General features: G+C 40.4%; 2 protein-coding genes across 2 annotated transcripts in view; one reads left to right on the forward strand and one right to left on the reverse strand.

Annotated features, from left to right (window-relative positions):
* Positions 1–1,118, reverse strand: part of LOC130929743 (mitochondrial adenyl nucleotide antiporter SLC25A24-like) — a 54,638-nt gene extending 53,520 nt beyond the window's left edge. Inside the window, exon 1 of the mRNA XM_057857183.1 lies at positions 977–1,118. The gene's annotated coding sequence lies outside the window, so the exon portion shown is untranslated. The remainder of the gene's footprint in view (positions 1–976) is intronic.
* On the forward strand, positions 806–15,451 carry prpf38b (pre-mRNA processing factor 38B). The gene is made up of 6 exons (XM_057857184.1): positions 806–1,513; positions 5,599–5,667; positions 6,253–6,404; positions 6,478–6,538; positions 10,615–10,850; positions 14,292–15,451. The coding sequence occupies exons 1-6, from the start codon at positions 1,316–1,318 to the stop codon at positions 14,926–14,928; spliced, it is 1,353 nt and encodes a 450-aa protein (XP_057713167.1). The 5' UTR covers positions 806–1,315; the 3' UTR covers positions 14,929–15,451.

Raw genomic sequence — 15,451 nt, forward strand, 5'->3', positions numbered from 1 at the left:
ACCTAAAAGGTCGAAAATTGTTTTGCCCGCGCAACAAACCAAAATAAAGGCCGTGTCTGCTATTGCTACAACAAAAGCACATGAACAGGAAGTACAGTACTCAAAATTACCAATTAACCCCTTCAGACCTAAGCATGCTGCTGAAGGATATGACGCATTTGTGTTTCTAAACCAATAAATACACCGAATTTAGTTGCCTAGTGCCACTTCTGGGACACGATTGGATGCAAATTTACCCATCGAAATCAAATCATGAGGTTTGGCACGCCCTCTTTTCCATTTTTGGCTCTTTGAAAATGGCTGACCAAACGCAACTTCAAAAACGATAACGTAAAGTGCTCATTTGTCATTAAAAACATATTAACATTAAAAATAACCAATAAAAGCATGAAATATTCCCGACCCCAAAAAATTATGGTGTTTGAGTAAAGCGAAAATCACAGATTTTTTTTTTGGGGGGGGGGGGGGGGGGGGAGCAGAAAGAATGCAGGTCTGAAGGGGTTAAGTGGTAGCATCATCTTTCCCACAGCATGTGAAGGCAACATTAGTGTATCAGTTGCTGGTGATGTATTAGTGTTTATAATAATAAAAAATAATAATAATAGACATATTTTGCTGTTGTTCGGGTCACTTTTTAAATTATTTTTTAAACCAAACACAATTTTAAGGGACCTATAATGTCTTTTAGAGGTGTATAAAGTGAGTTATTGAAAAGAAAATGTGAACGGCTGCATATGATTGCGCATTATGACGCTGTGACGTCATATTCCTACATCTAGCTAACTCAAAAAAACCAAGCTCATTGGATTTTATTCACGTTGTTTTACAATTAATTCAACTAAAATGTTTACAATTGTCTCAGTTGATTACATTTGAGCAAAACGGCGTCTGACCCAGTCTTTTTACTTTGTCAGCAACATTTGAAAATCACAGGCAGTCGCAGAAATGTCTTAGAATAACAAGTCATGCTACTTACCAATAATCCAATCGGACTTCTATCCAAATCGATAGCTCCCTCCTAATACTACTCAAAATAAGTATTTCTCCACCCCATGTTGACGTATGTACCGCGGCTCGCACTGCACCACAACTCCACCATCCAGTTCCGGTTCCACACCGCATCATCAGCAGCACTTCGAGCTACAGCAACGACGGCGGGAAGAAGTTGTCATCGTCGATTCACTACCTATTCTGCGCCGATTACGATCGGAATTGGTTACAATCGGAATTTGACGGAAACGACACAAATGGATTTGTAACTGGAAAGAGGACCAGCGGTACCTGAAGAGCTCGGCGTCGCGGGATTTTAGCCACTATGGCCGGCCTCGGAAACCAGGCCATGAACAAGCCTGCGTCCGGAAAACATGGCAACGTACTGCCCCTGTGGGGCAACGAGAAGACTATGAACCTCAACCCCATGATTCTCACCAACGTTCTGTCCTCGCCCTATTTCAAAGTTCAGCTGTATGAACTTAAAACGTACCACGAAGTTGTGGACGAAATCTATTTCAAGGTAAGTCTGGCGGATGCTAAGCTAATTGGCTAACGGCAGCTTGCTAGGCATGGCTAACATTTAGCGAGCTGCTACGTTCGAGGAACGTTACGGAAGAGTTTTTGGGTTTGCTGTACATTTATTATGATTTCTAAAATATATGAATATTTATATATTTAAAAACTGCTCATGCGTGTTCATTTATTGGCCCCAACGCAAAGTGACCACGTCTCAAGCTAACAAAGTGGCGTTAGTTCGGCTGTCGTAGCAGCCATACTTTTAATGGCACAATTAACACATTCTGTCATTGACAACAATATACGTTCAATTCATCTAAACGGGGAGGAGTGGTGTGAATGCTCGTCTTTCAATGTAATTGTCAGTGCTAGACGTCCAATCTATTTTGAATGGGGCCGCCTTTCACTTCCAATCAAAATATATTGGACGTCTGACGCCGTCAGTGGCAGCCAATTAGTTAAATATTAGTGTTATGTGATCAGGTCAACTCTAATTGTCAATTATTTTTGTGTTCGAGTCACCAGATTTTGAGGTTGTGCCGATACCGAGGACCGATCCGATACCTTCGCAATTTATTAATACATTACAAAACTTATTTTGGAATACTAATTTCTCGATCATTTATTGGTTTTGTAGCCATTCAAAATCTTAAAACATTTTTTCACCCGAATCTTCTCTTTAAAAAAAATATATTGTGTTGTACAATACTTTTTTTTTTGTTCTGTTGACGATGGCCTTGTGCATCTCATTTTGTTGCTTTGTAGCCCTCTAAAAAAAAAAAAAAAAAACCCTCACCCGATAGTTATCTTCCAAAAATGACATTCTCGGTTGATTTCCATGTGATCTGGGACATTTCAAGATTTAATTGTCTCCAAAATGCCTCCCGACTAGTTTTAATCTTAAAAAGTATTAATAAAGCAGTGTTGTATTTGACGGCCCGTTTAAATTTTGTCTGTCCTACTCTTTTCACAATAATACTTATTAGTCTTAGTCATATTTTAGTCATCTCAAAATGTCTTTGTCTTGGTCGAGTTTTTGTTGACGAAAACTCGAGACCAATTTAGTCTAGTTGTAGTTGACGTTTTCTAATTACAGTATGTTTTCATAAGTAAAAGTTTAAAAAAAATATTCCAAAAATAAATACTGGTTTCCAGCTATTTCCATTGAACATTGACAGTCGAGCACATGTTGTAGCCTCTACAAGAACAATGCCAACTTGTTGATAATACACACTAAGCAGGAAAACAGTACATTATTTTCAATTAATCATACCCACCTGGACACCACAAACTTTATGTACAAAAAGTTGCCTGAGAGTTTAAGACGAGGCTCGCTGTTAGCATTAGGCTAACGTGAATAATAGTGCGGCTGGTTTCACCACAGAATTTGAAAACGCGGCTCACTTTAGACAGCAAACAGACAACAACAACATGGGGATTGCATAAAAGAAATGATTGAACATAGGGGTGGGCGATATGGCCTTAAACACGTGTCACGATAAATTGAGCAGATTTACCTCGATAACGATAAATGACGATAAAGTCGCCCAAGCGGACTGTTATATCAGGGGTCCCCAACCTATTCCACTAAGGCACACTGTGGGTGCAGGATTTCATTCTTACCAAACAAGATGACAACACTTTTTCCCCAATCTGGTGTTTTACAAGTGCAATCAGTTGATTGCAGTCAGGTGTGGCTTGTTTTAGCAGAAGCCTCATTGGTTCAACTGTCTCTGCTGGATCGGCTGGAACAAAAACCAGGACCCACAGTGTGCCTTGAGGACTGGGTTGAAAACCCCTGTGTTATATAATATGAAAATCTGAATCAATGCATGAAATACAGATTAACAGTTTCTTGTTGATTTAGTTACCAGCATTCAATTTGATATATTCAACAATTGTACATGCAGTCTAAACATTAAGTTTATAAAAATGTATTGTAAAAAATAAGAATTCAAGTATGAGCATTTATAACAGCGTGTATGGCTTGAACAATGTACATTGTCAAAATCAATATGCCTGTGCAAACATGTCATTGTAACACAAATGATTTGCAGCTTGCACATTACACTTCAAAAAGACAATTTATTGTTAATGGCTGCTGACATAATTATTCAATACAAGTGTTTACTTTATGGTTTCAGCCCCCCCCCAGTGCATTTTTTAATAAATGCATGCATACATGAACCCCCAAACAGACAGACACACATTAAAGCTATATTGATCTTCTGCAAATGAAACACTTAAGATTTTATGATAGCAATAATGACAGAATTAAGCACATACAGAAAAATAGCTGGGGCCATTTCTCTGTCATATTATGAGTTTCACCGTTGGATTGTGCTTTATGCTGAATGCTTTACCATCACAAAAGCTATCAGAGAAATCACACACAGTCAGATACAAAACAACGCGACATAGTAATTGCTAGATGCAGTCCGTGCCCAATCCACTCATTAAGTTCAGCCGTTTTGACAAGATCAGAGCCGCTATCCGACTCCATCACGTTCATTTGTAGCGCGCTAACGTTAGCCGCTAGCGGCCGTTAGCATTAGCCTGTTGCCTGGCTACCAGTAGAAAGCACTGAAAGCACCATCTCCGGAATTCGTGAGAACAAGGGAGGAGAGCGGGTGAAAGTCCGTCTGGAGGCCACCAAGAGTCTACTAAATTTCGGGTGAAAGTTTGGCGAACCTCCCTTAAGCCACACTCCATCACGTTTTACTTGTAGCGTTAGCTGCTAGCGTTAGCTTACCGGGATTCTGTTTGATTGGCTTCCTGATGATCACGTGACTCCCTACGTAAGTACATTGACTGGTTTCTTAAAGGGGAATGAACATAGACGAACAACAGAGTCAAAGCGGGATGAAAAGACTATTTTCATGTTTTATTAATTTACCGAATTTACCGACATGGTCAAAATTACGTCGGTCATCGTGAAGAATTTCGGTGACGGTAAATTTTCGGTTTACCGCCCAGCTCTAATTGAACACAAAGAAAAAAACACGCGATCGTGAAAAGCAAGACACAAAAAGGGTCTGTGACAGTAGGTCATGATAAAAAAAATTGACCAAAAAAAATTAAGAAAACTGCGGTGAGAGGCAGACAAACAGACAAAAAAACGAGGCAGTGTTGCAACGAGCAACGAAGGGATATACAAACTGTCAAATGGCAGCAAGTCAATTCTCGGCAAGCCACCGAGGATCGATTTAAAGACACAGCTGATGAGCTGGAATTGAATGCAAGTACGACATTGGGAACTTATCCCACAGCTGTGTAACAAAACAATCTGACCAGCAGCAAAATTTGACAAATTCATGCCAGTCGTCGTATTAGCTTCGCTTCCTCACTAGCACAGCTATTCTCTTAGTCCAGCCCAACCGCGTCATCACCCCCAGTGTGCATTGTGCACGTTAAACATGGCGCCCTCCGTAGGTCAAAATATGTACTAAATATTATAGATTTTTAAATCAATGGCAATAGTATGTGTTTCAAATAACATGTTTTCGTAAAAGAGAACAATTGTGGCTTATTGGAGCCTACAAGTCTTTAAGATCGCGGTTCCCTTTAAGGGCTAAAGCAAGATTGCATATTCTCTCTGGCCAAGATAAGAAAATAAATTTTACCGTGTGTGCAAGCTTGGAGACTGGACACACTGGTGAGTCAGGGTGGGGTCACAGCACATCAAATGAGTGACACAACCAGACAATCCTACAACGCAGGCTAACTACATATAAACTGACAGAAACTATGGCGTATATACGTCTCGATATGTTTTAGTCTCCCGAAAAACATGTTTTTAGCTCTTTATCGTCTCGTCATCGTCATGAAAAAAAGCGTTCATTGATGAAATATTTTTTGTTATCGTCATTGTTGACAAAAACACTGCTTCAAAGCAACCTGCATTACAATGAGTATGGATAATATCTGTATGGTTTGACGTGTTCATTGCACGTTTTGTAGAAAATACTGTAAGATGTTAGCCGTTTGTTACGCTGTTCCATGTTACTTTTGTTAGTTTTAAATCATGGAATCAGCGAACTGGGTATGAATGTTTATTTTTTTTAATTTTGAAATTGTGCCTCCATGTAGGTGACTCACGTTGAGCCATGGGAGAAAGGAAGCAGAAAGACTGCAGGTCAGACTGGAATGTGCGGAGGGGTAAGTGAGAAGTACGTGCTTTTTCTTTTCCCCATCCTTAACTCTTGTAGTCCTTCCTAGTCTCACTGATATTTTCACCTAATTGTGTAGATTTCCAATTGGAATTAGTTAAACTACCGTTCAGAAGTTTGGGGTCACTGAGACAACTTGATGATGTGACTGTTGGTCGTTTAGAAATTATGTGTCACACTAACCATCTGGAGCACATTTAGTTGTAATGTAACCTGAGTTATGTCTTTGTTTTGGTTGACTAATAGCATGGAGAGCAAAACACAATTCAATTGAAAACATTCATTCGGCATGAGTATTTGCGCGTATGCGACTAGAGTGTATGACAATATATCGAAAAGGTGATATATCGCGATTAGGAGTGGGAACCTCTTGGTACCTCACGATACGATAAAATTTGCGATACAAAGCTCACAATAAAGATCTCAAGATATGGCGATACAACGATTATCGATGCATTGATCAGGAAATGATTCTAGGATATTCTACAAAACCCAGACTTCTGAACGGAATCGTAGCGGACTGTTTTTATACCACGATGCAGTCAGTAGCTGTACCTGATTCGCTCTTTTCTAGGTTCGCGGCGTCGGGACCGGAGGCATCGTTTCGACAGCCTTCTGTTTACTATACAAACTGTTTACACTCAAGCTGACACGCAAGCAGCTGATGGGCCTGATCACACACACGGACTCTCCCTACATCCGAGCGCTTGGCTTCATGTACATACGGTATGCTGATTCTACTAGTAGTCACCGCTCGAAGATCCTGATTTTGAATTTTGTTCTCTTGAATCCTATTCAGATACACGCAGCCCCCAGCTGATTTAATAGACTGGTATGACGGCTTCATGGATGATGAGGAGGTATGTCCCACCTGGTAATATTTTTACGTTTCTATTTTTTAATGCATTAAACACGTGCAATTCATGCAATGAGAGCAATCGTCACCCCTTCTTGCTGTGATGCGCATAGCTGATTTTTCACCTTTGCCTTCATTTGGCTTAATATTTGCAGTTTTGTCCTCTAAACCTGAATAGCTAGGTTACTTGCCACGCTGCCTGTTGTTGTCAGGGTAAGTACCTCAAATGATGCAAGAGTACATCTTTTACCAGTCATGTGTAATTTATTTTAAGGCATGTCCATATGCTTTTGACAAGAGGTGACCAGGACTAGTTGCACAAAAGACTTCTCTTGAATTGGCTGTGTTATTATTGCACACATTCAAACCTTCTATTACACTCATTTGGGCACAACTACTTGAAGGGGAACAATATTGACATCCAATATTATTACGAAAGGTAGTTAGGTAGTTAAGACGTACTCAACTTGACAACGCCGGAGTCTCGTCCGTCATTTTATCACTAGTCTTTTTTTAAGTAGCATAAATAGTACCTTATTGTACCTCACAGTATCATCTTATGTTTTACTTTATTAATATGACACTTTCTGTCCTCATTAAATGTAAAATAAATAAATAATAAAGTTTTTCAGCTTGACCGACATTAAACAAGGCAATTGTGCTTTTTCAGGCATTTTACATCCTTCACTTTTGACAATTTTTAAAGCTGTAACACACTTATGATCAAAACGACACGCATTTTAACAATAAAACACTTGACACAAATCAATTGATGTTCTAACGTCCATCTAGTCTGATCTATATGGAAATTTAGTAGATTAGCCTAATTTGCCTAACAAAAGTCTGCTATCTTAAATGCTATGAATGCTAACATATTTACCATTCTCATAGCAAATTGCTTGCAGGTAACTCCACAAAGTGTAGCTGTAAAATTAATTAGAAAAGCATACACAAACATATATTAGCCAAAACAACTTACAGCCTTATGAGGGCCAAAGCAGATCGCAGCTATCCTTTATCCATGTCAGACGTCTGAGTCTGCTCCTGACTCATACATGTTGACAGTCCAGCCAGATCCAACACTGCCACCAGAGGGCAGTGTATCCTCCATCATTAAACAAAATACAATACTTTTGGACTTTTTGTAGTTATTTTGGGGTACTTAAAAGAAATCATGGACAGAAAGACTTGTAGTTCTCATTTCTCGCTTATAATAATTTGATATTCAAACCCTTTATTAATGTTTTCGGTTTTATAAAAATTTGAAAAATCAGTTTAACGAGTAGGTCGCCATTGTTGTAGATGAGGCAATGCACTCTGGGCGGCGACGTCACTGGGCTTCGCTGCTCTACTTCCACAGTGTCACTTGTTGGCTACATAAACATGTTCTCGGTTCTGCCCTTCCAATTTAAACTGAGCGGAAAAGTGATGAGCAGGACAACGATGTCGATATTTCAGAAAACGAGCAGCAAAAGCAATTAAATGAAGATCCCCAGAGGGATTTGAACCCGTTTTTCCCGTGCAACAGACTATACTTCTGCGTGACGTTGGAGTCATAATTTTCCAATCGCAACCCACATGCGTTGTCTGTGGTAAAACCTGAAAAGGAAACGCAACTGAAAAGTGTGGCTGACTAGACCACGGAATTGGAAAACGCGGCTCACTTCAGACTACAGATGTCCTGATTCGATATTTGGATGGGATCGGACGCCAATATGGGCAAAAAAATCCGCATCGGATCGGCAAATCCATTCCAGTTTTTGCTTCGGTTTCCCTAAAAGCCGGTCCACATTTTACGGCACACCTTCAACACACTACATTTACATTACTGTCTCCCAATTTACCGAGAGAATTAATCGGTAAAAATGTCAGCTGTGTGGGATCATTTCACCTTAAAGGACGACAAAGACGAAGAGGCAGAGTGTAACAAATGCCACATTAAAGTCAAGTGTGGTGGTAAAGCTGTAAGGAGTTTTAATACAACCAACCTAATCAAGCATTTAGCGAAGTACCACCACAAACAATATAAGAAGTATGTTAAGAAAACCGAAGACAAAAAGAAAGGTCCTACGCAACTAACACTGCCAGAAACTTTTGCTATGTGTGACAAACTGGCTCTTGACAGTCCCAAAGCCCAGGGAATAACAAGAGTCATTGCCGAAGAATTCATTCTGGATGACGAGCCATTATCTCTCGTGAGTAAAGACGCACCATCCAACACTTAGAACCGCGGTACAACATGCCCAGCCGTCATTACATCCTTGAGTGATTCGGCCGTGGAAGATTCGAGAACGATTCACAAACATCCAAATTCCGATTATTGAAATATGTCAAGTAAAGCGGAACTAATACACAGCGCCGTCTTCGGGACGCAATGAGAAATGGACCGCATTGCGTCCCGAGAGTAAACATCATGCTTGTCATAGACCCGGGTAATGCCAATGCTCAACTCACGGCTTTAGCTCAACCCATGCCGCTGGATAAAAAACACAAGAATACCTGACTGCTGCTGACAGCCGCTACAAACTATGTCAACATTGTTTTACTGTAGATAATAGATATCATATGTATATAGAATTAGATGCAAAATGACAGACTCGACGGCGTTAGCAACATTGAAGTATTGAAAACTAGTTGCGTTAGTAAACAGCCGCCATCTTAAAGCAGGAGACTTCCCTAGTAGGCTGTTGTTAACCTTCCAAGCGAACCTAATTAACTTTTTATCTAAAATACTCCTAAATCGGCAAAATCATGACTTGAATCTATCTTCAAAACAGTTTTAAAACTTTCACATGTCGAAAGTAGACAGAAGGGAAATTATGGAATAACGGGAGCAATTTTAACAACTTTAACAGTTGATACAGAATGGGGACTTGAGTATTTTATTTACTGTTTTAAAATGTTAACTTGATACTGAAATAGTCGTTTATTTAAACCTGAGAGGCTTTTTATACAATTTTTGTAACTACTGCACGAAACATTAAAAGCTTCTAATAGCTTGGAGGGGTTTGTGGGATTTTCCATTGAGGTTGTTCGTGTGTTTTGCTTTTATAAGACAGTTTACAATATTATTTACACATTTTACTGACTGACTATGCCATTTCTGTTTGTTAGTTATAATGTTTTGTGTTTGTCACTGAATAAACAGGTCAGTTTCTTGTTACCAACCGTTGTGCGTTATTCAAACTCAGCTACTGGCTCACTCACCTGGCTAGTTGTTATCAGGAGTACTAAAACCTTTTTCAACATGAGTCTGACAACTAAGTCAGGAGGCTAAATAACTTTAAACTTTAATACATGCACAGATAAGCCGGTATCTGTATCGGATCGGAAGTGCAAAACAATATCGGTATCGGATCGGAAGTGCAAAAACCTGGATGGGGACATCCCTAGTAGTAACCTGTAAATCGCTTAAAAGGAGCAGGAAATGACCTGTAAAAGCCCCAAAAGGAAAATAAGGTGACTGGAAATCAAGAGGTTCCCACCCCTAATGTCAAAGTTGTTCCACTGCAACTAATAATGTGTTGGGTGAATGTGTTTGAACCCAGGTGTGCAACCAGGCCTCCTTTGCTGTTCTGCATTCTAGTGAATTGAAATATTCTTTATCTAATTTCTAAACAACTGGTTAATTGCCCTGTTTTTGTCTTTAGATGCCCATTGTGCTGCAGGTGAATTGGATAGTGTATCTCAGCACTGTCGGTTTGCGTGTGTGAGTGCAAAGCGACTGTTCTCTACCATACAAATTTAATTTCCCTCTTCCCCAGACTCGCATCTGTGCTTCCACCGTGGCCAGTTGTCTTCTTACAAGCTTGGCAAGACTCCCGCGGAGGATGGGGTGTCGCTAATCTGTTCATTTTCTTGACAATCACCGTGCGAGCACAGATGTCAGCTAGGCAGATTAGATGATGAGCAAAACTAAATGTAAAGACAGACACATTTGAATAGAAAGATTAAGCTAGATGAACAGAGGTGAAGGCTCAGTACTTGGCCATCACACATTGACTTTTGAGTCGACTCGACAATGACTTCGAAGCGTGTTAAACAGTTTCCCGTCGGCTCTCCGCCACTGTTTGATTCCAGGAGCTGGACGTGAAAGCGGGCGGCGGGTGCGTGATGACTGTCGGCGAGATGCTTCGCTCATTCCTCACCAAGCTGGAATGGTTCTCCACTCTGTTTCCCCGCATCCCCGTGCCCGTGCAGAAGAGCATCGACCAGCAGATGAAGAGCCGGCCTCGGAAAGTGCCGCAGAAGGAGCCGCAGGAGGAGGAGGAGGCTTTCGAAGAAAGCGGCAGACAAGGGGAACGCCGGCGCTCCAGGTAATTTTAAAAAATTGCACTAGTGACTGACTATACTGCAAAAACACACCTCCCTATAACTAGTTAAATTTGCTTGTTTTCAGTGTAAAACTACTAGAAATAAGTGAAATAAATTATCAGCCAGTGCTTCAAGTACGCATGTGCCGGTATGAGATTCCGACGGGATGATAACCAGGAGTGTGCCGTCTATGGCACCCCACGATTCGATTACGATTCGATTATTGAACGATCTTCAAGTTATGAAGGACGATCACGATCATCAGGATTCTTTTTTTTCCTTTGTGGCTACTTCATACTTTTTTACCTAAGCCTATTTTGGGCGAATTTGCATGCATTTGATGTTGCCTTTATATTTCAAAGAAAAAATTGTTTACAATGGCCAAGTTGGGTCCCTGTTTTCAGGACACCTTGAACTTTATGTCCAAACTGTTATTTTCCTCGTTGACCAATTATAATCCACATTTTGGACCCAAAAAGACAAAAAAGATCCCAAAATATTTTTTCAAAATTTGTAATGTTGATGTCCCATTGACAACCAAACATGCTCGACCAACCGTTTTGAAGCTTGATAATATTTATTCAACGTGTTAAGATAAACATTCAATAGAAAAAAATAAGATTGAATAGTTTCATGTTTGACAATTCAACACAAACAGCAGGTATAGTCATAGGCGTTTTTGGCCTTTACACATACTATGGTTAAAACGGTTATATACAGTGCAAAATAGTGAGAAAAAAATTATATAATCTAACACAAAAAGGGTTTGGAGGATATCTCTTTGTGAAGTTAGGTGTTGTACCCATCACCTTATTAAAAGTATATACATACATGCAATCTAGCTTCTCTACATGAAAATTGAAAAGATTATAGTGAAGAAAAAATATAACATTGAAAAGTATTTTAAAAAATATTGACAAGTAGTTCAGTTCAATTCAAAATTTTCAGGCAAGCGACCCAATAGTTTTTTTTGCGCACTCAATAAAGCTTCTTGAACAGTTTACGGCGCTGCGTCACACACCGTACTCTTTCGCCGTTTGCTCACTGCTGTCAAATCTACTCGCCGAGACGCCAACTCATCCAAAGAAAACAACGACAAATACGGCTCTTCTTCCTTGAGTTAATGAAATAATGCATTAGCTGCGCCAAATGTTGTTTTAGTTTCATTCTGCACGTTTCAAAGTCGCTCGCTCAAACCAACCGGCCGTTGCTTGCTTCGCATGCCTCCCTTTCATTAGTTGGCGCCTCGCTCGGAAATTAAATATGATCACATTCGGTTTGTCTTTCTTGACAACACAACGGCTCTTGGGATATGTAGTCTTTTGTGCTGCTTTCGGTTTTGAAAAAGGACAAGAAATGATGGAAATATAGAGATAGATACATGGTCCATGCAGCGTTTTAATGCATATTTATGAGTGCGATAAAACTATAAAACTCAAATGACATTGTCTCCCGTTTTTCTTGGTCGATTGACTTCAAATAAAAACTGGTGTGGACATCAACTTCTGCACTTTCAAATGAGACCAACCAGCGGCACGTGGGTGACGTAATTACATCATGACGAAGCTTCAAAGGCGATATGCGTAAACGCGTCGCTGCCGACGCGTTCGGTGTTAAAGGGTTAATTATTTAAAGCAGCCAAACAAAATGTATGTCTGTTACATTTTATTTCCAATCACATAATGATCCAGCAGGAACAATGGAAACATGCCTTTACAACGTAAAGCTGACTTTAAGCTGCTCTTTTTCACAAGAAGGTGCAAAAACATTAGCTGATTCAAAGGCAGTACTTATTTCTCTTAACAATACAATAAAAATTTACACTGGTCTAACGAATTCCACATTTTCTGGGAACAAACAAAATGCCTTTAAAAACAACTTTTAACCAATGTTTGTAGTGTAACCACTATACTTAATCTTAGTTTTGCACGTTCTGCATACAGAGTAACTCTTGTACACCACCAAACAACGCACAAATGGACATGGAAGTACACGTTAGCGAATTTGCTAATTAGCATAGCGCTAAGTAGTAACATCTCAAAAACGGCAACAATAAAGGTTAAACACTACATGAACGTTCGTGTACTCACCTCTTATAGACGAAAATCTTTGTTTTTGAAGATTTATGAAAGGTAATCAAATCGTCACATGTTGAATCTCGATGAATATCACGGTATTGCAATTGCAGCTCTAAAATGTGTTATTTTAAAATGTCTGTGTTAAAAAGAACTTTTTTTTTTTTAGGGTTGGGAATCTCTGGCATGAAGCCGATTCGATATGTATCTAGATACACAGGTTACGATTCGATTAAAAAAAACGATATTTTAAAGGCCGAACGATTCGATACGATTCAATACAGTTTAAGAACGGTACGGTTCGATACAGAGTGACAACGATACGATAGTAAAAAATTTTGTGTGTTCGAACAGTATTTTAAACATATAAGAAAAGATTAAAGGTTAAACTAACCAACAAAATTTCATACCAATGTTGTTTTATTTTTTTGTGAAAAAAAAAAAATAAAGCTTACTATACGACCGTCATTTTGTTGGATGGGATTGATAATAAAATAAAACTTCAGTGACTGACCACAGTAAAGTGCAGTAATTTAATTACTGTATTTCCTGGTGTTTTGAACACAATAGGTAAGTAATTTAAGTGCAAACTTTCAACGTAAACATCTTATAAGCAAAAAGTATTAATTATATGCAGCAGCTCTAGAAAAAAAGAATGAAACCTGCTAGTGTTATCATAAATGAATAATAAATTATGCTTTACCACTGGTATAACTGGGGGAATGAAAACAAGGCATTTTAGACAGACAGGTCTATAATCATTACTTTAACCTTATACACAGCAAAGTCATTCACTTATGCCTGCGCTTCCACATTTTTTTATTCCTCATCACTGTCTATATCTTTTTTGAATGGCAGATTTTTCTTGAAGATCAAGTGATCCACATCATGTTCATGTTTAAATACACTGTTTCGTGGAAACAATATGCCACCCTTTCCACCATTGTAGTGGGTTATTTTTCTCGGTTAAAAACTCTGGTGTAAAAAAACTGGTGTAGCAACAAAAGCCTGCAGCACATTGGGCTGGCGTGACGCAAAAAAATAAATTAATCCGCAAAATCAGCTGAAACCGCAGTCCTTCCACATACAATAGTATGGCTGTATGGTGAAGATGATCTCGTTCTCTGACGTCAAATCTTCCTCAATCCGAGACCGTTGCCGGAAGTCATCATTTTCGTAGCGCGGGATTCAAAAAATTGAGTAAATATATTGATCGCTTCCACACACATCGATGCAGTCCATTTCATTCAGGAGCATAAAACACTGTGTGTAATATTTTAGGTGTCATGTGCACTTTAATATTAGGGTAATAATCAACTCTAAAAGATCTCATTAATTTTTCATTGTTGTCATAAATGTTCTCACCAGGAGCCCCAGGCGGACACCGAGCCCCAGACGCTCTCCGAAGCGATCGAGGAGCCGGAGTCACCACCGCGAGCGGGACCGCCACGGCCCCAGCTACGACCGCGAGCTGGAAAGGGAGCGTGAACGTCAGCGGAAAGAGAGGGACGCTAGGGAGCGCGACAGGGAGAGGAGACGATCCCGCAGCGCCGAACGAAACCACCAAGAGCGGCGCGAGCGCCGAAGAAGCCGTAGCGGCAGCAGGGACAAAAGGAGCGAGCGCAAAGACAAGGAGCGCGACGGAGGCGACGACAGGAACAAGAGGAAGGAGCGGGACCACCACAGAGAGCGCCCGGCCGAGAGGGACAGGTCCAGGGAGAGGAAGAGCGACGACAGGAGGCACAAAGACGAAAGGGAGAGGCACCGAGACGAGAGAAAGGCCAAGAAGCTCAGCCGGAGTCGGAGCAGGGAGAGGCGGCACAAGAGCGCCGGCGACGACAAGAGCAGAAAGCGGGATAGCAGCCACGGCAGGGAGAAGGAACGCGACGGAGAACAGCGCTCGCACAAACGCAGCCGCAGCAGAGAGAGGAGTCATCACCAGAGGGAGGCCAGCACCGACCACAGCAAACACGCCGATCGCAGACGGAGTCCAAGCGTCGAGTAAATGTTGTTTTTTTGCCTTTTTCACGTTCTAGCAGGCCGTCGTTAGTCTCGACATTGGAAAAGCGGCATTTTCATTTTCTACGGTTCATTGTTTCGGCCCCTGGAAGATTTGGTTTTTTTTTGTATATATCAAACGTCTCAGACTACAGATCGGTCACATTCATTTATGTGGTTGAAACTGTCAGGTTCAGCCGATGTCGAGCCACTTACGATTGATTTAAAATAATATGTCAATGTACTTCAAGAAGGAGAAAGCGTTTCGGTCCCTGATTGTCTGTAGACCACCTGAGAATGTTTTAATTCCTTCAAGTAGAGTCCGCAAAGGGTTCAACAGATCCCACACTGAAACCCCTGTTTATCATGTGTCTGGGTTGTTGCTCTTGCATTTTGTTTTCTAATAAAACTTTTATGAAGAATGAACTTGTTGTGCGTGTCTGGATAAAATGTAATGGAATGTGGCACAATGTGATTCTTCCCCACCCCCCATTTGAACTTTCTGATAATTACGACTAGCGCTGTAACGA

The sequence above is a fragment of the Corythoichthys intestinalis genome, chromosome 14, assembly GCF_030265065.1.
Source record: "Corythoichthys intestinalis isolate RoL2023-P3 chromosome 14, ASM3026506v1, whole genome shotgun sequence".
Taxonomy (NCBI): Eukaryota; Metazoa; Chordata; class Actinopteri; order Syngnathiformes; family Syngnathidae; genus Corythoichthys; species Corythoichthys intestinalis.

Bases quoted from the DNA above. Each gene is read 5' to 3' on its own strand.
- prpf38b (XM_057857184.1), top strand. From the start codon at position 1,316: ATGGCCGGCCTCGGAAACCAGGCCATGAACAAGCCTGCGTCCGGAAAA. The intron at 5,668-6,252 runs GTAAGTGAGAAG...GCTCTTTTCTAG, and splicing joins AGACTGGAATGTGCGGAGGG to GTTCGCGGCGTCGGGACCGG. The intron at 10,851-14,291 runs GTAATTTTAAAA...TGTTCTCACCAG, and splicing joins GGGGAACGCCGGCGCTCCAG to GAGCCCCAGGCGGACACCGA.